At 53.3% G+C, this 24285-nt stretch overlaps 1 protein-coding gene across 1 annotated transcript in view; it reads right to left on the bottom strand.

Moving 5' to 3' along the window:
- Positions 1 to 11660, bottom strand: part of Mn1 (meningioma (disrupted in balanced translocation) 1) — a 41765-nt gene extending 30105 nt beyond the window's left edge. Inside the window, exon 1 of the mRNA XM_005396159.2 lies at positions 7850 to 11660. Within this exon, the coding sequence (XP_005396216.1) occupies positions 7850 to 11642 (3793 nt within the window). The 5' untranslated portion in view covers positions 11643 to 11660. The remainder of the gene's footprint in view (positions 1 to 7849) is intronic.
- Positions 11661 to 24285: the final 12625 nt, after the last annotated feature.

The following is a 24285-nucleotide window of genomic DNA, read 5'->3' on the forward strand; positions in this document are numbered from 1 at the left end:
TTTTTGTCTTTTTGAGACAAGGTCTTGCTATGCAGCTCAGGCTGGCCTTGAGCTCACTTTGTAGGCCAGGCTGGTCTCGAACTCACAACAATCCTCCTGCCTCAGCCTCCTGAGTGCTGAGATTACAGGGGTGCACCACCACGCCTGGCAGGACTCTTTAAATTCTTAACAGCACTGAGAAAGAAAAAGTAAATTTAAATCCTCATGATCAGATGCACTATGAGCTACTTAGTGGTCATACAACAGGCCACTTGAAGAGCAAGCAGGAGAGGGAAGGTCTAGGAATGCCTCAGAGTTGGTTTACATTCCTCCAAAGGCACAATACCCTTCGACTTCTGCTATGGACAGAGTTTTTGAGACACATAAGAGAAAAAAAAAAAAAAAAAAAAAGGACCTGATTCTCTCCCATATGTCCTCAGAGTACCCAACTTTCCAAAGACCTTCAAAGGCAATGAGTCCCCAGTACACTTTTGCCAAAGGCTCTCCCTGCTTCTTTACACCCCTTTCTAGCACATGTTGATTTAACCAAACCAAACACTAGTGTGAATAAGTCAAGCTGCAACCCAGAAAATCAAAGGCAACACAGGGATCAGAATCCCAGGAATAAACATCTTGGGAGAAGTCTAGTATTTTCCATAGAAAGGCCAAAGACAAAAGGAAGACGGAAGCCTGGATTCGCAGAGATGATCCTACAAACTCTCAGGAAAGTTCTCTGGACCTCTGAGCTTTGAAGATCAAAACATAAAAACCTCTCCACCAACAATGTGAATCTGTACTGGGACATGTATTGGGAGTTTTTTCCTGCTTTTTGGACCAGTCTATTTCATGTTAGATGTCCCTTCTGGGACACACACAGAAAACCAGCATGTCGGCATGAATGAGCTAAGACCTCCAAACTGTTAAATTCAATTGCCTTAGGTTTAAAGGGCATTTGGGTCCCTCCAATGATATATAAATCGTGAAAGGATTTGCAGGCGATCGCTATAAAGTTCTCTCTCTCTCTTTCTCTCTCTGATTCAGCCTCGCAAGGAAGCGATGATTCTGCAGACCTACCAAGAGGGAGATCATGAATTCGGGATGCCGTGACAATCACGGAGCCCACTCAGTAGGCGCCAAGGGTGCCTTCCCACACGTCCCTGTGAGGCTCCTACCGGAAACTATGTGGGACCTGAAACAAACCCTTGCATCTCAAGACTTGGGCAAACTGTGGCAGTGTGTCCTCTGGGTGTGCCTTCCGGGCAAATGCTGTTGGGAGCAGACACTTTACTTGCTTCCCAAACCTCAGAGGCAGCTGATTAAAATGCAGGCCGGCAAACAAAGCAGCCTCGGCACTTCTAATCATCACACCCCAGGAAAATGACGTCTTTCAAACATCCCTCCCCACTCAAGTACATGCAACTTAACTCTGCTTTTTCCATCCAGATGAGTTGTGAGTTTGGGGCCCCCGAATCTCACATGTACACGATTTCTTCTCACTAGCACCCTACATTGACTGGCTCTCCACTCCCCTACACCCCAGGAAAGCCACATGTTGGATGGGTGTTGATGGAAGATGGCGGGAAACAATCCAGGCACAGTTGCACTGAGAAATTCATGTAGCGCAATATGCCAGGACCCCAAAAACTATCTCAGCCTTCCAATCACATGCATGGCTTCTGGGGCCCTGAGCGGACAGAGCTGGGGAATGCTGGCCAGGCTGTTATGCACCAGGACACAGAGGGTCCCTGCAGACAGGGCCGTGACTAATTCGAAAGCCCAGCGTTGTTCCCGCCACATCGTTGGTACCAAAAGATTACAATAAAGGAGAGGAATTTCCATAAATGAGAAGCAGAGTCTGCTTCCCACAACTGGGGGGTAGGAATGGGGGAGGGGTGCTGATTCAAAGATTCCTCCCCACGCAGAAGCCCCAACGATGGCTGCACTCAGCTCGAGAGGCACCTCCACGCACATTCCCGCACAAAACCCAGCAAGGGGTGACGTGTGTGTGTATCTGCTACTGAAATACTTCAGATCAAAGTCACACACAGCCCAGGAGGCCCAGAGGCCGAGATTTCGTAATTAGGATCTTCAAAATCCTCCCTCTATTTTTAGGACGTGTACTCATTCAGTCCTCTACAGACTCAGAATCTGTCAGCTGAGGCCACTGAGACAGGAGGTTTAGCTCCTTTGCCCGCTCGCCTTTGGGAAAGCAGCTTAAGGGAAAGTACAGGAGTAACTCCAGATTCCGCGAAACTACACTTGGCCATGCATATGTATATGTGCGCATGCCAGGGAGAGGCCAGGGGCAGAGGGGCCCTCTTTCACACGCTGCAATGCAGGGGCCTTTGCCCTCTTCTGCTGCCACCTCACCCCAAAACCTGACACCTGCCCTGGCACCCACACACCCTCCCGGACCATATTCTTTCAAGGCAGCCCCCAGGCCTCTTCACTCGGCTCTGCTGTGTGCAAGGAATAAAGGAAACGTGAAATTATTCCTTCGAACGTCTCTCTTCTCAATCATACACTCATGTATTTATCAACATCTCTGCCACAAGCGATCAAACCCCACACTCAAATCTGTCCACCGAAGATGCACCTAAAAATAGACGCTGTCCTAACGCAAACACATCCCCGCCAAGTCAAAATCCCCACTGCAGTCAAGATGATGAAGCCAGGCTATTCCAGACCCTCCAGTCCAAAGATTTAGGTAGGACAAGCAAGGAGGCTTGGAGAAAAGGGTAGAAGGCAGATGTATTGGATATAAGGGGCCCCGATAAACTGAAGGCCCTTCTGGTAGGGAGGGTTTGGCGTTTTATGTTGTGATGTGCTGGGAGTCTTGCTTGTCCTCACACACTTGCCAGATATTTGATCCTATTATATAAAGCTACAGCCTTTTAATCTCTAAAATTAACCAAACAGAGGTAAATACAGTATTCCTGACTGAGACTATTTATCTCCTAAATGCTTTCGGCAAAGCAGATTGCTCCCTAGGCAAGGAACACAATCCGGCGTTATTGTCACTCAAGTGGAGAGAAACGGGCCACTGGTGATTTGCTAAATTTTGCAGCATAGAGTGAGTTTAGGAGATCCCGTGAAATCCCAGCCACACACTCAAGTCCGCCTGTCCACAGTGGAAAGAATTTTCCTCCTCTAATTTCACCTGGTCCTCCCGGACTGTTTATTAAAGATGTATATTTTATATCAGCAGAGCATATCAAATAACTTCTTGGCAAAGGCAGCTGTACTTTCAGGATCTATTAAGATTCTTTGTGGAAATTTAAATACCTCTGTCAGGCAAACAAAATCATATCAGGAATCATAGAATTTCATTGCTAGAAAGAGAAATTAGATTAACCAACCCACACTCCTTTCCTAGAACCCTCAATAAAACAGAAGTAACATTTCAGCAGCCTCTTACTTCTGGTCTGAAGGGGCCTCACAAGAAATATAAATGAATTTGTAAGAAAGCAAGCTATCCTGAGGAAAGCCTTTCAATCTGCAAAAGTTGTGTATGGGGCAAGATTGGAAAATATGTAAGTATGTATTGCATATTAGAAGGCAGTGGCTATTTAAAATCAAAAAAGCCAGAAAAATCCAGTAGCAGAAACCATGACAAGTTCAACCCTGCTAAGCTTCAGCCCCTTAAAACATCCTTGTCCTTTATTAATATTTAGTAGAAATGTATAATTGCAGATGTGCGCTAGGTTAGGTTTTTATGTCGGGAGGCGGGCAAAGAAGACAGGTTTATTACAGCCATGAAATATTAAACAAGCACCAAAGAACAGTAGTTGTATGTCCTCGCCTAGCCAGGGAGCGGACAGGCCCGACCATCAGCTGCACAAAGGGGGCCCCTATCTGTTTACATTACCCCTGATTAACACCTGCGAAGTTTTGGGTTACATATTCCAGAGGCACAAAAGTCACATGAAGGCATGCATCCCCGGGTGGGCGGTTCTGTGAGGAGGGGACAGAGATGCTCTTTGCTTCCCCCAAACAAGTTTAACTTAGCCTTCGAAATTCTCTGCCTGGTTTAGGGAGGCATGAAAGAAGACTCGGAGAGAACCATTGCTTTGCTCTGAGGCTAAGACCTCCCTCTCTCTCACGTCTGTCTGCCCCACGGCTGAAGAAATTCAGCGCTCAATTCCTGCCCACCTAGTATTTCCCAGTGCTGCCTTACTGTTCCGAATGGAACCTTGACAAAAGCATGAAATTCCAAAAATTTCTCCCACATGGCTGGAAAAACATCAGACACCCGAAAAGAGTAAGACTGGGTGCAGAGTGTCTACCAGGGCTGCTCCCAGTTCAAAGCATGCACAAGACTATCCTAGGCTACTCTGGGTTTTGGGAGTGAGAGCAAAGGAAGTTTGGCAAGGATAATTATGGGACATGATTAATTCAAGTTTTGAAAATCATAAAGGGACAGAAGGGGGAAGCGTACTTTATCTTCCTTAGTATGTATTATCTACACATCCATCGTCAATACTCTATCGTTATTTGTTCTTTTGGCCCTGTTTTGAAATTTGTCCATAGCCACACACACCTATTACAAAGATAAATGGAGGATTTTGCAAATTGTTTTGAAATTTGCGTCATCCACATAGATTTAATAGATGTCTGAACAGGAATAAACTCAAACTGGTCGAGCACTCGTGTGTGTGTGTGTGTGTGTGTGTGTGTGTGTGTGTGTGTGTGTGTGGTGCCCCTTTTTTAAATCTCATCCTTCCCCTACCTCAACTTTCTGTGAACAGATCCTCATGAGCTCATGAAGAGTTTCATTATATAAAAGTTGTTTGGTGGGTTGATTAAGAAGTCAGGAAAAGCATAATTGGGAGAAACTTGTTTTCCTGTTATTAAAAAAAAAAAAATCATAATCGTTTGTCATTCTTACCTAGACTTTTCGAGAACTACAACTTGCCAGTCAAGTGCCTTCCCCTCCAAAGGGCACCCAAAGCCCATAAGAAAGACAAGCTGGCCACGTCCCAGCGGCTACAGGCCTCATACAGTTCTCAACGCTGATTCGTTCCCTCCAATCCAACACAGATCATTTTGTTAAATACCGACGAGTATTTTGTCATTGGAGCGAAGAATTTCAGAAACGTTGTTAATATTTAATCACATTAGTACTGGTGTATTTTATGGTATAACGAAATAAAATATCATGACAAAAATGGACTTTGGCTGAAAGGGGCTGGGAGGAGTAAGGAAGTGACTGGTGGGGCTAGAACCTAGAGAAAGAATATTCTAAGTCATCAGACGTCACTGCTCCCTGGCTAAAGGCACTACAAGGCACATTTTTAAAGAAAAGTAGAACGTGTTGCCTGAATTTTGTTTTCGGACTCTACTTCAAAGTGGCACACTTCACACTGATTTTCAGCCAGGGGACTCAGGGGCCTGTGGAAAGCTCTGTGTACCTATTTATACAACGTGTGCAGATGGAACTGCAGGGTGTTATCATAATGAAAAGTTTAATCATCCTTATTTACTACCAGTAAGGGAGCAGGAATCAGATGCACAAACCTTAGAAAGCCTCCACCAGCAGCCCAAGGCTGCAGAAGCTTGGAGTGACCTCAATTCGAGGCTTTATCTGGGAAACTGTCCTTCCCACATCAGAGTGGAAAACAAAGGAGGTCAAGTGGGTGTCCCCGCCAATGCCAACGCTTAGGAGGTGGCCAGCCCCGCTGGTCCCTAAGGAAGTCCCTGTCTTTGCATATGTGTGTGGGGTGGGGGGTGTGCTTCATTTAGTTTACAGGGGAAATCAACTCTAAAGTGATGAACATCTGTTTCCAAAAAATATTTTTGCTCATCTGACTGTAAAAATGAAACAAACAAAACATCTCTTTGATGACATTTCTTCATTCACAGCCTACATCTTCTTTCCCCCTGCCCAGTAAAGGAAGGACTGGCAAGGGGGCAGAAAGATACCTTTAGAAAAATTTCATTAAAACCACTCAATACTTCACCTAGGAAAGCCCTTTCAAAGATTAGATGGAGCCAGTGTTACTGGTTTTCTTTATTAATTCTCTAAACTGTTTTTTTTTTAAAACTTTTCTCACCCTATTTTGGTCAATATGTTCTTAATTACTGGAGAGGGGTGGGAGAAGGGGGAGGGGCAGCCAGGCCAGGTAGAAGTGACAGGGGCTGAGATCTGTGCTAACCAGCTATCGATCGCGCCAGATCGAGATGTTGTGTACAAGAAAATAAAAGAGAGGGGAGGAGGGGTGCAGCAAGCAGGATGGTGCGCCCCACTCCATTTTAAAAAGAAAAAAAAAAAAAGCAGAGGGTCCCAAACTAACCAATTTATGGCCTTGCCTGGGAGTAGCCCGGAGCATGCTGATGCCGGACGGTCGCAGCGTCTGCTGTGCATGCTAAACACCCGTCTTCAAATGAGAGCGCGCGCGTCCCGGCGTCCCGGGCTGGGCAGTAATGCGAACAAAGAGAAAAGCAGCAAGCTTGCTTTCATGAATTAGAAAACCTAAGGGGAAAGCTCCCCAGACTGGGCGCCTCAGAAGCCCTGATTTTTGAACCACCCAGCTTCCTTTCGTCTCCTCCTTCCTGACCAGCCCCCAGCACATTCCCTAAAAACGTACCCTCACCCTAACCCCAGGGTCAAGAGGTGGCTGGATGGAAGGAGGGCTGGGAAAAAGAGAGGGAAAAGACTAGCAGAGAAGGCAAGAATCAAGGAGCACCTTTTTTAAAAGACACGGTTAAACTGCCAGCCATTGGCTCCACAGTAATATTCTGCCCACTGCAACCCAGGGAATTCAACTAGGGTTTAAAAGAAAAAGATAAAAGGGGGGAGAGGAATGATGTTATCTGACTTTAAGGAGCTATTAGTTCTATTTTTGTAAAAAAAAAAAAACCCATTAAAATAAAATGGATACGTACTGCAGCTCTGTCACCTTTAGGTTTCAAAGAATTCTCACGACTTTAACTGGAATGGCGTGCCGCTCTGTCTACTAACCTCACCCCTCCCACCTTAAAGGCTTCCAGGCCTGGTGGGGAGGGGTGCTTAGAATGCAAAGGAGAACTGAGACTGGACATCTGTCACCAAAGCCAAGCGAGATATTGACAAACGCGGGTCCTTTGTGTCTTAGGAATATATATCTATACCCCTACACCCAAATGCTGTCCTCATGGACTGGTCTGGGATCTGCCAAGCAGATCCTGCCAGTTCCTCTATAGCAAATGTCAAGGAGATGTACCCTGAAAAGTAGCCTACCTCTTACAACCCCTACAGGTCTCCGCTTTTTTTTTTCTTTTCCTCAATGAAACTCTAATAGTCAAGAAGAGACAAAACAGCTATTCATTAGGAGCAAATGTCAAATGAGGCATTGCCTCCGAGTGAAGCTGCTGACGCCGGGGCTGGTAACTTTTTTAGTAAAGATACTGTCCCCTAAGAGAACTCCAGCCGGAGGCCGGCTGACTAGGAAAAGGTGGGAAAGCATCAACACAACTTTCCAGGTGTCCTGCCAGGAAAGGGGGCACACAGCTCCTAAGAAAGGGAACTGGCCTGAACATGGAGGCTGGGGAGGGGTCTTGTGTGGAAGGGAAGGGGCTTCCTTCTCTGTGTGCTGCACAGTGGGCTACTCAGCTAAAACTGGGTGAGTAGGGGGACGATTCTACAGTGAGTCTCAAACGCTGTCAGCGAAGTTCCTACCATCCTGCAAATCCAGAATCTACCCGGTGGCACTGGTGATGGGGCATCCCTGAAGCCATTTTTGGTAACCAATTAGGGGTCCCTAGCTCTGAGTTGGAGATTAAGAAGGCCTGTGCCCTCCTAACCATGAGGGATCCAGGGGCAGAGGCTAAGTTCTGCCCTGGGGTTAGGTAGGTCACAAGAAAAGAAAAGGGACCGCGTGTGCGAATATACCTTCTTTGCTGTTGGGGTTCTGGGGTTTGGCCTTTTCCCAAGGTGCCAGCGTCTTGTCATCCTCCGTGCCGTCCACCAGGGCCTTGTCAGCTGGCATGTACCAGGTGGCGCTGTGCTCTGCCATCAGTGAGTCCAGGTCGATGGTGCTCATGGCGCTCTTGACTGCCTCCGAGCAGCAGCTTCCCAGCTCATTGTCACCATTCTGCGTGCCTGAGGCCCCAACCGGGCATTCACCCTTCTTGCCACCCTTGAGCCCCAGGGGCTGGTCCTCAGAGATGCTGAATTGCTGCCTCTGCAGCTGGATCTGCGCCTGGAGGATCTCCAGAGGGTGGATCTCGTCCGGGGGTGGTGCACCACTGCTGCTAGTGGGGGTCCTGACCTGTTCCAGGCCCGGAGTGCCCGGATGGCCAGCACCCCCACCCCCGCCATAGCTGTCAGGGGTCGAGGTAGAGGTAGACATGATGCCCAGGCCAAGCGGGGGTGGAGGCGCCTTCTGTCCATGTTCCCCGGTGCCCACCCCTCGAGGAGGGAGTTTGGGTGAGCCAGTCACCAGGGGGCTCCTGCTGGCTTTGGCCAGGACTGGGGGGTTGTCGGAGCTGGACGACACCTCGTCCTCATTGGTGTAGCTCGTGCTCACCTCGTCGGAGGTGAACTCACCCACATGAGGCGAACTACCGTTCGACTTGGCCCCGCCGTCCAGGGATGTCATGAGGTCCGGCTGGTCCCCCAGGAGCAACTCGGCCCCTTTAGCCCAGGACGGCGACGTGAGTGCCTTCTCGTGGGGCGTGGGCGCCCCTCGAGCCTCGCTCACAGAGCTTCCCCCGACGGCCGGGCCTGGAGCTGACTGCTGTCCCGGGCTCACCCCAGGTGCGCCCCCGCTGTCTGGAGCCACAGAGTACTTGTCGAAGAAGGTCCCAGGGCTCACGTGACCACTGTCCCTTTTTCTGCGACCCCGTCCCCGGCCACCGCCCCCGGGGACCGGCTTGCCGTCGTTCCCCGATGTTGACTCTAGCGTGTAGTTGGGAGAGAGGCTGGTGCCATCCCCTTGGCTGGGAGGGTTTGACGGCCCTGAGGCTTTGGGGCCGCTGCTACTGGTCCCTGATGGGCCTCCGGGTCCTGGGGCCCCAGGAGCCGATCCCCCAGGGAAGTAATCCGAGCCTGGGTTGCCAGCCACCGCGGAACCGTCGGTGTCGTTCTGGCTCAGTTTCCTCTTGCCCTCGGGTGGGTTCTTCTTGTTGAAGGTCACGTTGAGGTTGGGGGCCCCGAGGCTGGCAATCATGTTCTGGCAAGCTGTGGAGAGCGCAGCCAGGCAGCTCTGGCCAAACAGGTTGTCCTTGGAGCTGGGCTTGTTGAAGGAGCCCAAGGAGAGTGCCCCCAGCTTACTGGCCGAGGTGCGCTGGCTGGGCTGGAAATCAGGCTGTGATGGGTACGCGCCCCCACCACCCCCGCCACTCCCCGAGCTGCCGCCGCCCCCGCCCGCGCTTGGGGGCGAGTTGACGCCGGGACCGCTGTGCGGAGTGGCTTGCCTGCTCCCCGCGCCAAAAGGAAAGCCCGGTTGACCCCCGAGCCCCTGCGCGGCGAAGTCTGGCGGTGGGGGCCTGCGCTCTGAGGATGCACTGGGCAGTCCCACCCCGGACCCAGGCGACTGCAACTGGCCCAGGCCAGCCAGACTGCCCCCGAACTGCAGGCTCGGCGAGGGCAGCGCGGGCACGTGGCCCTCTCCGGGCATCCTCAGCGGCTCCTGCAGAGGGCCCCGGAACAGCACCCCTGAGCCTCCGGGCGGAGGGGGAGGCGCCAGGCCGGGGTCATGTGGGCCGCAGTCAGTCGGCAGGCCCGAGCCGCCCATCCTGCGGGGCAGCAGGTCACCGGGCGGCGGGTGCGGACCTGGGAACCACGCGCTCTCCTGGGCCAAGTGCGGCGCCTGCTGCTCGAAGGTGCCCAGGCGCCCCGAGGCACCCGCGCTGGAGCCTTCACGCTCAAAGTTCGGCTGGGCCAAACCGCCCACTGGGCCGCCGTGGACCAGACCGCCCTGGCCCACGTCCCCTGGGTGGCCTAACTGGGCCAGATTGGGCTGGCGCAGCCGCTGTTGCTGATTCCGCGACGCCATCTGTTTAATCATGAGGGCCGCATTTTGGCGCTGCTGCTGCTGCTGCTGCTGCTGCTGCTGTTGCTGCTGCTGTTGTTGCTGCTGCTGCTGCTGCTGCTGTTGCTGCTGTTGCTGCTGCTGCTGCTGCAGGGACTGGTGGTCCGGGGCCGGGTGCTGGAGGGGAGGCCCTGAGGGGAAGCTGTCGGGTACAGGCGGCGTGAACTCGCCGGGTAGGCCTGGGTAGGAGGAGGGCGAGAGGTGGTTGTCCAGGGCTCCATTGTGCATGTTTCCATTCCACGAAGACGCGCAGCGGTCCACTCCCGCGCTGCCTGGGAAGTCGAATCGCGGCCTCTTGGCCACGTTCATGTAGGGGGGCGCGTCAAAATGCTGCAGCCGCTGGTTGGGCGCCTGCTGCGGAGGGGGATGCTGCATGTTGAAAACAGGCTCGGAAAAAGGATGCATGCTCCGGTTCTCCAGCCGGTGGATGGGGTACTCAAACTGCGCGTGCTGGCTGGGCAGCATGGGGCCCCCGTCCTGCAACCCTCCGCTGGGCGTGCCCGCCTCACCCTGCTGGGGCCGCGGGTGCGCAGGAGGGCACGAATTTTGTCGGACTAGAAGCCCGGGTGGTGGTGGCGGCTGCTGTTGGGGCGGTTGCTGCGGAGGCTGCTGCGGAGGGGGCGGTGGGGCCTGCTGGGGAGGCTGCATTAGCGAGTGCCTGGAGCCCACCCCGGGCTCCAGACTCACAGGCATCTTTCGGGCCCCACCGAACCTCTCGAAGAACACGCCGTGCTGCTGTTGAGGCTGCTGGGGTTGCGGAGGCGGCTGCTGCGGAGGCTGGGCATGCATTTTGGACAAGCCCACCATGCCCGCAGCTCTGGGCAGGGCCGAGGCACCCGGGAAAGTGCCCCCGGGAACCTGACGACCCGCCGCGTAGTGAGGCAGCTGCCCCTCTGAGTCAGAGGGTGAAAACATGTCAAAATGTCCCGAGGGCGCCTCGCCCGGGTAATTGTATTCCAGCGAGTCGACGGCTCCTTGGTTCGACACCCGCCGGGACTCGAGATTGTGAGACTCGGAGCCGCTGGAGGCGGGCAGGCCGTGGAAGGAGGCGGCCCGGTTCGGGCTCTGGTCCAGAGGCAGGCACGGGGCGGGTACGGCGTGGCCCGAGGCGCCCGAACTGTGGAAGTCCGGGAGGTTTCCTGGTCGCTGCGGGCCGAAGCTCTCTGGCCCCTGGCTCTCCGCCATGTGCTCATAACCCTCCGCGAAGGGCGGCTGGCTGCCCAGGCCGGCGGCAGTGCCGCCGTAGCCAAGCAGGCGTCCCCCATGCAGGCACGAGGCCCCCGGGTCCGGGCCACCGAAGTTGCCCCCAAAGTGGGGGTGATGTTGGTGGGGGTGGTGGCCTCCCGGGTGGCCGTGGTGAGGCTGCTGGCCGCCGAAGAAGCCGTGCACGGGCTGCGCCTGCAGCCCCCCTGCGTGCAGCTCCGAGTGGCCCCGCGTGTGGAAGCCGTACGGCTCCATGTTCATGCCCAAGATCGGGGGCTCGCCCAGCGCACTCATGGCAGGGTCCACGGGGCCAGGGGGGCCCCCCGTGTGGAAAGTAGGGGCCTTAAAGTGGGCATTCATGCTCAGTCCGGTCTCGTTAAAGTTCCGCTCGCCCTGGCCAGCGTTCCTGCTGTTTATCTGGGGCTCGAATTGGTCCAGCCCAAACATACTTGGCAGGGGGCAGGGGGGGATCAATAGGGCATGACAGCTTGCTCTCCGCGGCGCGCCTCCGGCCAGCGACTCCTTCCAGCCTCGGATTGGGCGCTCCTGGACGCTCGGCACCGCGGGGGCGCAGCACGCTCCGCCACCCCACCAGGCGTGGGGAGGCCGGGGGCTATCAGATCCTCTCGTGAAGCTCTGGATATGCCCGGGGCGGGCCTCTCACATCTTTCGAGGCCGCGGGGCCTCCAGAAGCCGTGTTGGGGGGCCCATGCCCCGGGCAGTTGGCGCAGCTGCGGGTGGATTTTCAGGGAGGGGACCGAGCCGCGGATGAACGCAGACAAAAAGTTAAGTGGGGGGAAAGGGGCGGGAAGAGGGGGTGGGAAAGCAGAGCGATCACCTTCTTAAGTCCGATCGGGTCGGTAGGGGAGCCCCAGGATGCCGCCCGCAGCCTCCCGGAGTCCGTGACGGAGCTGCTAAGGGCCGGGAGGAAGACCCTTCAAAGCCGCGGCTGGTGTTGGGGCACCGACAGCGCGGTCCCTCCCCCCTCCCCCCGTAGTCCCTCCGCTCCGCAGCCCGAGCCTCCGCCGAGCACGATCCGCTTGCACAGTCCCCGTCGGCTCCGGGAGAACAGCTGCTGCTGCTTCAGCGGGTTGGAGGTCCAGAGGCTTCGCTCCGCATCGCTGGTACCGGCCCCCGAGCCGAAGAGGCAGCCGGACTGAGGAGGCGCCAGGCGCCGGTGTTGGAGCCGAGGGTCTGGGGGAAGGCGCGGCTCCCGTGCCCGGCAGCGGGTGCGCTGCGCCCCGGAGCGCCGCTTCTCGGCCACGTCCGCCGCCTGCCGCTCCTGTCCGCCGCCGTTCGATCTCTGAGTTCACGGGAGTCTCCGCACCCGGTTGCAGGAGCGGGCGAGTACAGAGGCGAGGGGCTGGGTCGCTCCAAGGCTCCGGTTCCCTGCCTCCGCGCCGAGGTGCTTCGACAGTCCCCCCTCGGACCCAGGGAAGGGGGGCGTACGCGGGTTGGGGGCCACGCTGGGCAAGCGAGCTAAAGCGTTCCGACTGCGTTCTCCAAGCCGGGGATAGGGGGCGGGGGCAGCTCTGGGGGGGTCCGCGCACCCCTCTTCAGCCTGGCGCACGGGGGGGCTCTGCGTGGGGCGTTCCGAGGGTCTCGGCTCCCCTCTCTGTGTCTGCCTCTAGCCCAGCACCGGGAGAAGCAGCAACAAGTTTTGCATTTCAGCAATCAATTTCAGCCATTACATTTGCACCAATCAGCGCCGCCCAGGCTCCGGGGCCGGGGCGGGGCTCGCTCTTAAGGTGGTCCCGGGTCCTGGCTGCGGAGGCCCCCGCCACAAACCCGAACTGCCCTGGCTCTGGGCTCCCCAGCGCTGAGCTCGCCTCGGGGTCCGGCGCCAGTGAGCTGGGGGCGCGCCCTGGCCTCCAGGCGCAAGGGCCTGGAGGGGGCTCAAGCAAAGGGGAATGGCGGGAGCTTGGCTTTGTTCGCCCCCTCCCGGTTCACAGTGTTCCCAACTCCCCACCCCCAACTGAAGCAAGACCCGCCGGGTGGCAGGGGGCGGGGAGGTGGACCGTGAGCGGTGCGGGGCGCTCAGACAATGGGGTCGCCTGGCAAAGGCCCTGGACTCGAGGAAAGTCGCTGTCTACCGAGCTTCCCTTGAGGGGATCCCTCCCTCGGCTCTCCACTAGCGGCTCCCACGGTGGCCCATCCTGGGATTTTCCTGGAGGTTAAAGCGGACTGGGAACCCCGAAGTTAAGGTTCTGGAGAGCTGGGACGTCTGCTTCTCCTTCTCTAGGGCGCGCGCAATTGTTCCCTATTTCCAAGGTCTGGGGTTTCCGGTTCTCAGCCGCTGGCTTCTGCCCGGAGCAGCCAAGAGCACTCGGCCACTTTGTAGGGACATCGGATAAGCCCAGCGCCGGAGCTGCGAGCCGAAGCATTGGGGAACCCGGAGAAGTGGGTGCACCGGTCGGCCCGGACACCTGGCTGCAGCACGCCCCGCTCCCTCCCGCCCGAAGCCTCAGGCCCCCTGCAGGCGGGCGCGAAGTTGGCCCCCTTAAAAGATCAATTAAACTGAAGAGGCCAAGAAACGGAATTGGGTTGTGATACTAAAATCAATACGAGTAATTTAATATCTGCCCTGCTCTTTATGAAATATTTATCCCAATAATCTTAGTTAAAATGTTTAGATCTTCCTGATCCCCACCGAGGCTGAAATCTATCTTGCAATTAGAAGTTGGAAGTTAGAGGTGATGGAGGGTAGAAGTGTTTATTCTGTGTGTGTGTGTGTGTGTGTGTGTGTGCCCGCGGGCGCGCGGGCGCGGGCGCGCGCCCTCTCCTGCGGTCGTGCGTGTGTATGTGTGTTCCCTTCTAAAGTATAAGTACAGGAAGAGAGGAAAAGCTTTTAATTTTCTGTGCCATAAAATAGCACAAAATTTGCTGGCAGACTAGCATTCTTAGAAGAAAAGGAGAAAAAAAGAACTTTCCTTGAAGTGGCCCCGATATCGCTATTAAATCTAAATAAAATTAAGCATGGTGTATAAAAATGCCTTTTCCCCCCACAAAAGAAAGTGTTTATCGCCCAAGTCTGTCTAGCGTTTGCTAAATTGTGCATGAAATCTGAACTGAAATAAACGTTATAATAAAACCAACCCCTGAGCCCTTTTTATTTAAAAACCTCAAATTAAGCACGCCACCCTTGAGGGCGCGAGTTTGAAAGTTACCATGTCGTGTTCTAGCGGAGCCTTCGCTCCCTGGATTCCCCGGAGCGGCAGCCTGGGATGCAAGGCTCAACTTAGGAGGTGGGGGCAGGGGGCAGGGCCCTCAGGGACTTCCAAAGAAACACCCACGCAACACAAATGAAAACAAACAATAAAACCAAACAACTTTAAAACTCGGAAAGCCTAAGCAAGCTCAGATCCAAGGCCCTTTTGGAGTCTACAGATATATATATATATATATATATATATATATATATATATATACACATTTTTTTTTCTTTTTGAAATTAAAAATGAAAATTACCCCCACCAAAAATGGGGTCCATAAATAAGCATCGGGAAGAAGTATTTGTACAGGGCAGTGGAGTTTTAAAAGGATTTTTCTGCAGGATCAGGTTGTTGGTCTGTGATTAAATATTGATTTTGTGTAATTAGTTTTCATGTGAACTATCCTCTTGCTGATAGCTTAGAGGTTTCAGAACTAGAAAAGAAATGGAATTGGACATGGAAATTATTACTTAGCAAAGTGACAGGGAAGCGAAAGCCAGAGAAAAGACTGAGGCTGGACTGATTTAGGCACAAAGAAAGAAAAAGACCTGGGTAGGCCCCCAGTGACCCCCGCACCCGAGGGCTCCAGGGTCTCTGGGCAGAGCAGGGGAGACCTTGGAACTCATAGCAGGAAGGAGGGACCCTTAACGGGAACAGTTGGGAGAGGAGGACCCTACATGGGCAGAGGCTTATGCGAAGTCTATGACACCAGGTCACGTACTTGGCTCTAGGTTGTGGGTGTCTGGAGAGGGAACTACATGAATAGCCTTGTGTCTGGAGGGAATAGGGAGAAGTAGGGACCTGTCTGGGTTTCAGGGGTGGGCTGGGTGGGAAGAATAGCTCACAGGTCTCAGTCCAGGGAGCACTCAGCTGGGGCATGCACTGGTCTGAGGCATGATTTCACACTGGGTCATGCAGGGTCCCCTGCACACCTGGAAGGGTTTCCTGGGGAATAATTCTGTGTGCTCAGAAGTGGAGGGGGAATATTTTTCTGGGGCTGTTTCCAAGCTTTCTGAGGTGTGTGAGTATCTCAGAAGAGAGTGTGTTGGGGGCCTGGTTGTGTTTCTGTTCAGCGTATGTGTCTGGGTCCCCTTTCCTTAAGACTGAATGTGGCATGGATGTATAACACGTGCCAGCATTCGCATCCTGGCCTGTGTGAGGCAGGCGGGGCACCTGTGTGTATTATGTTTTTGTGCATAGTAGGTACAAAACATGCATGAATCTTTGGGTGCCTGTGTACCACGCATGCTGGTGCCCCCAGCCCTGTGTTTCTCTGGGTGTGTTTCTGTGTGTGCACGGCTGCTTTATCCCTTTTGTGCCTCTATCTCTGCTCTCCTCTTTTTCACTGCAAGTGTGAAGGTGCGTGTCACTGCTTGTGACCATCTGTGCCCGCGTGTGCCCTGGCACGTGCACCTCCACGGTATGGGTGTCCCGGCAAGTGCCTGTGTGTGTGCGTGCGCTCCACCTGCACGGGCCCTCAGAGCTTCTTCGAAACAGACACATTGCCCCCTAGCGCTCAGATGAATTCAAAGTCCCCGCTGGCCAGAGCCGGGAGCAGCAGGATCCTCAGGCAAGGGTCTGCCTGAGGGCTTGCCTCCCTTGTCCTCCCCCTGGCCCCAAGAAGAAATGGCACAGGGAGAAGGGACCTCATGGGCAGTGGAAGGAGGGGCACAGCTGACTGGAGCACCTGGGCTGGAGAAAAATGCTCCGAGCTGCTGGCCTGTGGGGCAGTGCCTGGAATGGTCCCCAGAGGCCGCCCAGAATGGGGCGGCAGTGAGGGTGAACTCCTCATTCAACCAAACACATGCAACCAGCACCTAACCCCTTCCACCCAGGGCACACCATCTGCACCCCTGCCTGTCAGGCTGCACACCAACACATACACTCACACTGACCTACAAGAGGCTGGGTCAACACACACACACATGCACACACACACACACAGACACACACACACCTCTCCGCAGAGGGCACCTCAGCACATCCCTGAGTGTGGCAGCCTCCTTCCGTATCCAGCTCTGTGTTGCCTGCCCTATAGCCATGGTCCACCTCATCCCACTGCAACCCTAGGAGTCAAGACTCTGAACCCATTTTTCAGATAAGGCTATGGAGCCTCAGCATGGGCAGCAGGGCTAGGTTCCAATCTGCTCACCCTAAGGCCTAGCTCCTAACAGCGGCCCGATCCTCCTGAAGGTCATAGTTAAAAGGGAAGGCTCAGCCCCACGCAGGGAACATGGGAAGCCCGCTGCCACTGTCATTACCAAGGTTGCGATGCAAATTCGTATCATTTGCTCCCGCACACACATGAGAAACCCCTCCCACGGGCCAGTGGACTTTGGACTTTCCGAGCCAGATTCAATCTTTTGGGCACAATACTTCCTTCTCTGAGCCTCAGTTTCCCTTGTTGGCAGGGGACATCAGAGATAGTTCCTACAGAGCATAAGAATAGGGGCAATGTTTGTACAGTGGCACAGAGCGTGGCACATGGCTTGCATTCATTACATTGTAGCCCCTCTTGTTATCATTGTTATTTCTTCAGCATTTCAATCCAGGAGGGTGGAGATCCCAGAGAGATCTGACTTGTTTGACAATCCAGCCTTCCTCAGCAGCCAGCCTGAGAGGATAGACGGCCCCCTTTGCTGCTCACCTCAGCCTCCCCAGCCTCTGCTGGTGTGGACAATGCAGACCCTGGTGCCCGTCCAGGTGGCATCTGGTGGTGAAGCCTCAGAGAAGCCTCCCGTGTGGCTGGGACAGAGGAGAGAGGAGCTAAGTGGAGGTCAGAACAGATAAAACCCTCATGTAGCCACAGGCTGGCAGTTACTAAGCAACGGCATCCCCTCCTTCTCTCTATATATGATGCCTCATGTCTTTTGGGGTCTGTCTTCTGCCTACTGTGTGCCAGAGTTCAGTCTGGGAACTCAGAAAACAGTGGAGAGCCCAGCCTCCGTCCTCATGCCAGATCAAAGGAAACCTAGTAATTGATATGAGGACCACATCAATAAGGGCATACCATAGTTGTGTTGGGAGGGAGAAGGAATACAGAAGGGATTCCCAAAGGTAGGTTTTGAAGGTAGAATAGGAGTTTGACAATCAGATACAGCCAAAGGACTTTCCAGGCAGCAGTGAGTGAAACTCCAGAGATCTGTAAGACCTGGATTAGAGGGACCTCAGGAGGAGGTAAGAAAGCCCCTGGAAAAATGGATGCACCTTGAGGCCATAATGTTAAGTGAAATAAATCACACACACAAGCTTAAGTACTTCATGGTTCCTCATGTATGGGAGACTCAATATATAAATAAAGTCCAAAGGAAAAGACAGATAATAGGAAAAAAGAATCATTGTAATATAGTATGGACAATGTATCTAAAAGTGTACCTTGTTTTAGTATTTTTTTTTTATTTTTTTTTTTTATTTTTTGGTTTTTCTCCGGTACCGGGAACCAAACTCACGACCTTGCGCTTGCCAGGCAGGCGCTTTGCCACTGAGCTAAATCCCCAGCCCCTGTTTTAGTATAATTGTCTTATATGTTTTATATGTTTTTGGCCTACTAGTCTGGTTGTTAATCTGTGCGTACGATCATTAACTTTAGAAGAAATGAGATCAGGCATGTTCAGGGTGATATGGCCGTAGACTTATTAACTTTATAAGGACTTATAAATAAAGGAATCTGATGCTGGCAAAAAAAAAAAAAAAAAAACAGTGGAGGGCAGGGGAGTGCATGGGATCGCCGTGCACTGTACTAACACAATGTACGTGTGCTAATGCAATCCTTCAGAGTTCCTGGACACCTGAGGGTCTCCCCTTTCTGATGGTCCCAGAAACCATCCTGATCTGATTTTCTTGGAAACAGAGCTTCCTCGGACAATGGCCTGTGTCTGTCCCCAAGCAGCTAGCACAGAGAAAGCCCATCCTGTTTGCACAGATAAGAGTCCCCTCTCAGCTTAGTGACTATGGACAGTGCTCCCTGGTGACCAGGGTTTCCCACCCAGCCCTCAGCTGGGGCAAGTGACATAAAAAGGCTGGACCTCCTCTGTCCAAGGCCAGCACTTCCCCTGCCCACTTGACCAGGTACAGTAACAGCTGCCCAGGTGTCAGGAAAGTAAAAAGTACAGGAAAGCAGCCAGCACACATGATACAATGCAGATGATAGAAGATAGATAGATAGATAGATAGATAGATAGATAGATAGATAATGCATAACTATACAATAAACCCTGTGAAGTAAATTTTCTTTCCCATTTTATAAAGGAAGAAACTGAGGCGCAGAGAGGGAGAAGAAACCTGCTCAAAGTCATGCAGCAATGAGAGCCTGAGCCCGATCTGAAACTAGACCCAGCTTGACTCCACCGGCAGCCCACACACCAGCCGCAGAGGCTCAGCTTGGTTCCCACCCAGGGATCTCATCTGGAGGAGGAAGCCCGGTGCATGGTTCTGAGCCCCTGGAGCCTCCCAGCCCTGGCAAAGAGCCCCCTTCCTCTTCACTCCTGCATTTACTTCCCTGCTCCCCACAGGGCTTGGGGACAGCCTGACACCTAGAACTAGAAGTGATCGTTGCCCAGATCACCTGGTCAGGTGAGGCTACCTGCACGGGGCATTTCCCAGTCCCCAGGGCCTGAGGTTCCATGGCCGACTTCCTGCTTCCAGCTCTGCAGGACAGCTCAGTTTCCCTTTGAGCATGCCCAGTCCTCATGAGTGCAGTCAGAGCCGTGCTGATGTCTCAACTGCACATCACCATGCTAGGTTGTGACCTGGAGCATCAGAAACGGGATCATTGGGCTGGGGACAGAGATCGGACCTCAGGACGGGAGCGCATTAGCATGCACAAGGCTCTGGACTTCATTGCCAGAAGAAGGGAAAAAAGGAAGAAAGGGAGGAAACAAAGACAGAAAGGAAGAAAGGAAGAAAGGAAGAAAGGAAGAAAGGAAGAAAGGAAGAAAGGAAGAAAGGAAGAAAGGAAGAAAGGAAGAAAGAAAGAAAGAAAGAAAGAAAGAAAGAAAGAAAGAAAGAAAGAAAGAAAGAAGAAAGAAAGAAAGAAAGAAAGAAAGAAAGAAAGAAAGAAAGAAAGAAAAAGAAAGAAAGGAAAAGAAAGGAAGAAAGGAGGGAAGGAAGGAAGAAAGCGTTCCATGCTTAGAAGCACAAAGAGTCTCCTCCTTTCCCAAGCAAGCAAACTTTCCTAGACCCTACTGAACTCTGAAAGCAACCCCAGGAGGTCCACATCTCCATTATCCTCTGGGCCTGTGGCTCTGAGAACATCTTGCTCCCAGCCCCATAGCTGGTGCAGGGCAGGACCTGGTTTCAAACTCAAGTCCCCGGATCCTAAAGCCATTAGGAGATGTCTCCTTCTATATGGGTTTTTCTCCCCGAGACAGCAGCCAGCTATGAGCTTCTATTTTCCATTCTCTAAGCAGAGCATGCTGAACCCAGGCCCCGCTCCCAAAATAACTCAAACCAGCCCCACAGGCTGGAAGTGAGGCCTCAACACTCCGGGGCCCACGCCAGCCTCCCCTTTAAAAAGTTCTCATTGAGCAGGAGAAGAAATAAAAACAAAAACACAACCAGGCATCACACATAAAGCATCACACACCACAGTTAGGAAATGCAAAAGTTTGCCCGGGCTCGTAATTATTCAGCAAACCTACTTAGCATGATCATGACCCCTCCTTTCCCACCCCCTCACTTTCTGTCCCTGTACCAATCAGCAAGTTGAGCTTGTTACCACGGAGAATCTACTGGGAAACCAGCCTCATAAACAGAACCAAATAAGCATATACGATGGGGAAACTTTGGATAAGCTGGTCATTGGCCAGCACCTTTCAAATCACCCTGTCAGTCATCACCACCCAGCCTCTGTCCCCACTCTGTCCCCAGACCCTCTGCTGAAGCTGGTCAGAGCTGTGCACGCCGTGCCTCAGCCGGGGTTAGAAGCAGGTGCTGGGGGAGGTGTGTCCATGGGCTCCAGCACCTGGGCCCAGGCACGTCTTGCAGGAAGGACCTCAGGTGTGGCTGGAGCAGTGGCACATGGTGCTCGTCAGGCCCCTGTCTGCTCAGCACCATCCTGCTCTTTGCACCAGTGAGGGGCACACAGGTCAGATCCGCAAGTACCACAGGGTCCTGCCCTCTCTGTGCCTCAGTCCCCAGCAGTACCTGCATAGAAAAGCACCCGAGAGAGGGGAATAAAATGGAGTGGGTAAGGGCACCACCCAGGAGAAAGGAAAGGGGCAAGGGAACAGACGGCGTTTGGCATGGAGGAACCTCAGGGCACCCTTATGAGCCACAGCACCAGGGAAGGGTCTTCAGGTTCTGAGCGCACCTGTGTGTTGGGCTGCTTTTGACAGAAACCTTCGTCTTCTCACACCAACCTCACCATGGGAATAGATGTGAACCAGGGCAGCAGCCTCTGATCTAAGCGCCCCAAGGGCCGGGCAGGAATGAGAACACACTGTCCCCTCCCCAGCTTGCTAAGGGATAGCAAAGTCAACAAGGCTGCTGCGCTCTGAGATCCCTCCCCACTTGCTGAGGATGCAGAGCCCAGTCGGTAATGCACACATTTCTGCAGATCCTTGGAAAAGTGCCCACGTCGCCGCTGTTCAGTGGTGACAGCCTGTCGGCTCTTCCTCAGGGTGCTGTTTTGTGCGCAGAGGGAAGGCAGGATGGCCCAGAAGGCTGGGAATGGGGGTGCCAGCCTCAGGCTCAGCCACTCAAGGTCACTGTCCCTCTCTTTGGGCCTCAGTTTCCCTGTCTGTCAAATGGAAAGAATAAGAGTTCCTTGGATTGGCAAAGAGGTGGGCGAGCCCAAGCAGAGCACTTAGCACATAGTTAACACTCAATAAACAGCAGCTACTGCATGGAGCAAGGCCCCGAGGGCGGGCGGCTCCCTGGGGCACCCCCGGGTAGGATTGCTGAGGCTTCTGGCCTGGGTTTGCTCCCCAGCCCCTGGCTGTGCCATCCAAGGCTCCTGGCTCCTGTCCTCAGGCCTTGCCACACCAGTATACATCCAGTGATGAGGAGGGATTCTGGGAGGGGAACCCACCCTCTTCTGGCCACCTCAGCCCAGCTGAGGCCCCACTGCCTCTGACGGTTGCCACCAGGCCACCTGGTGAGCTTCGGGCCGGCTCCAGGCGCCAGCTGCCCCCACCTCTGGCTCCAATGAGCTCATCTGGGTTTGGTAACTTCCAAAGCAGCCAGGAATGTTTGCTCAAATGTTCCAGGCCCAGGGAGCGTAAAGAGCGAGCGGGTGCCCTCCACCCCCCTTCCCCAGGCAGAAAGCAATCTGCTATAACTCAGGCCGGCCGGCTTCACCAAGCCCAGGAGATGGATGCGGCGTTTTGGAATCTATATCATCCGAAAGGAAAATGCCTCTTAAATCACAGGGAGCCGGGAGAGAGTCGAGGTGGGGGTGGGGGTGCAGGGACCCAGCAGTGCTCCAAAGGAGGAGCCTGGGGAAGGGGAGTGGCACCAGGCCCTGTCTCCTCCCGCTGTCAGGGTAGCCACTGCCCCTTCTGCAGGAGCGCCTCAGACAAAGGAAACATGGCCTGAGGGCTTGGGCATTCGAGGGCTGCACACACATACAAGCATGTCTACATGCGCACACACACACGCACGCACACACGCACGCACGCACACAGGTGCCCACGCTGAACCCATGCACTCTCAGATGCTGCAGATATCTCTGTCCCTTGGGCCCTCCCTCAGTCCTGACCACCACCCTCCCTACCTGGACCACAGCCAGGACCTAAATCTGCTCCAATCGGGTCACACACAAGCCCCTGACCCCTCCTCACCCATATCCTTGACATAGTCCATGGCTATCTGGTGCTGTAAGGTAACAATCGCCCCCCTCCCGCAGTCCGTGAGGGCCTTCCAGCCTCGCCTTGCCCACCTCGGTCCCTCCAGCTGAGCCCCACTGGCCCCACTCTGTTCTCACCTTCACAGTGGCTGGAGGGCTTTTGGCTCAGTGGAAGCCCAGCCACCCTCCACCTAAGGGCCTCAGAGAAATCCTCCCCAGCCGCTAGGACCTGATAACCTCAATTCCAGGATGCCTCCTACCCTGAAGTCTGAGCAGCTTGGCCACCTCTAGACCACACATGGGCCAGACCTGGAGCAACCCCTAGGAGCACACGAACTGGGGTCTAGTGAGCCCCTGTAGTGAGAAAACCAAGGCCCAGGGCAGAGCAGGGACAAGGTCAGGCCTGCTGCAAAAGTCAGTTCCCTTCAACAAATAGATTTTAATTGGTCATCTAGTATGTGTGCAGCTGCTGGTGGTCCCTGACCATATCCTTGGCTTTCCTGGGCTTGGAGACAATCGCTTCAGCCTCTGTCTCCATCATTACGTGGCATTTTCCGTGTACCTCTGTATTTAGATTCCCTTCTTTTTATAGGGGCACCAGACACATTGGATTCAGGGCCCACTCTTGTCCAGGATGAGCGCATTTAAATGTGCTTCCATCTACAAATACCAGGTTTCCAAATAATGTCACATTCCTGAGTTTCAGGTGGACATGAATATTGGAAGACACCATTTAATTCAGCATGTCCTCATTGTTTCAAATATACTAGCGTGTACTCCAAGGACACCTACTTTTCCAGTACATATTGGATAAAACCAATGGGGAAGCTCGGTGTGGTGGCACACACCTATCATCCCAGCACTTGCGATCCAAGCCCAATCTGGGCAGCTTAGCAATTTAACAAGACCCTGTCTCAAAATAAAAAATGAAAAGGGCTGTGATGTAGCTCAGGGCAAAGGCCCTGGGTTCAATCCCCAGTACCCGCCTTCACAAACCTATGGGTGAAAATGTTATACAGTTTTGTTCAGATTCATCATGTGCTATCCGATTAAATGTTAAAACATTTTGTCAAGCGACATCACAGAGATTTCATTCTGGTTAAAGTCAATCGGCGGTTCATCTCATACATAAATCAACCAATTAATTGAAAAAATACAAGGTGAACTGCAGACAGGTTAAGTCGAAATGATTATCATTCAAAATATTTAGAGTTTTTTTCTCTTTAAAATAAAATTTTTTTTACAATATTCATACTAAACATTTTTTATAATAATTGCATGCAAATAGTTGATTTCTGTTGTTTTGATCAATTGTATGCTATTGTCAACTGTAATAACTCCACCCTGAAAAAAGTTACCATATTTCTTAGAGCTTTATCATCACAGAAAATGGGACAAACATTAGAACTCTTTAAAAATGTGTGTGTAATAATCTGGCTTAGACAGGATGAGTTGGGTCTGGGTGGTGACAATATTGCTACAGCAGGTGGCATGGGCCAAGACAGGCTGAGACCACATTCAATTTTCTGGATCCTTCAGGATGAAGTTCAGAGGCCCGGTGTGAGCCCAGAGTCCCGCTAGGCCTTCCCTGCATATCTCCACTGGAAAATGCAACTACACCACCCTGGGTTATTGGGAAAATGCAAATTCCCCAGCACGGACCCCGGGGCAGCTGCTGGCACCTGTGGCCCAAGTGAAGGCGGCTGAGCCGTGTGGCTCATCGGGCCTGAAGGAAATGTCTCAGTAACAAGAGGCCCTTCAGTGTGGCTTGACATGCTCGTCTTGGGCTGTGGGTGTAGCTCAGGGGTGGAACGCTTGCCTGGCACGCGTGAGCCCTGGGTTCGATCCCCAGCATGGCAAGAAAACAAACAGCCAAGCCCCACCAGACTTCCCTGAGATCCTCATTGCTAAGATGAGTACTCACCCAGAGAGCTCGGGCCACTGTGAAGCCACAGAGAGGGCTGGACACCAGCACTTGGAGGGGGTTGCCCCCGGTGTCTGGCACGGGTGGGCCACATCTTGCTTATTCACTACTACGCATGAATGTTAAGTTGTTTCTCACCTACAATACGCTGGGCAGTGTCGAGCACGG

This window comes from Chinchilla lanigera, unplaced genomic scaffold (assembly GCF_000276665.1).
Source record: "Chinchilla lanigera isolate Chin_1 unplaced genomic scaffold, ChiLan1.0 scaffold00054, whole genome shotgun sequence".
Classification (NCBI taxonomy): Eukaryota; Metazoa; Chordata; class Mammalia; order Rodentia; family Chinchillidae; genus Chinchilla; species Chinchilla lanigera.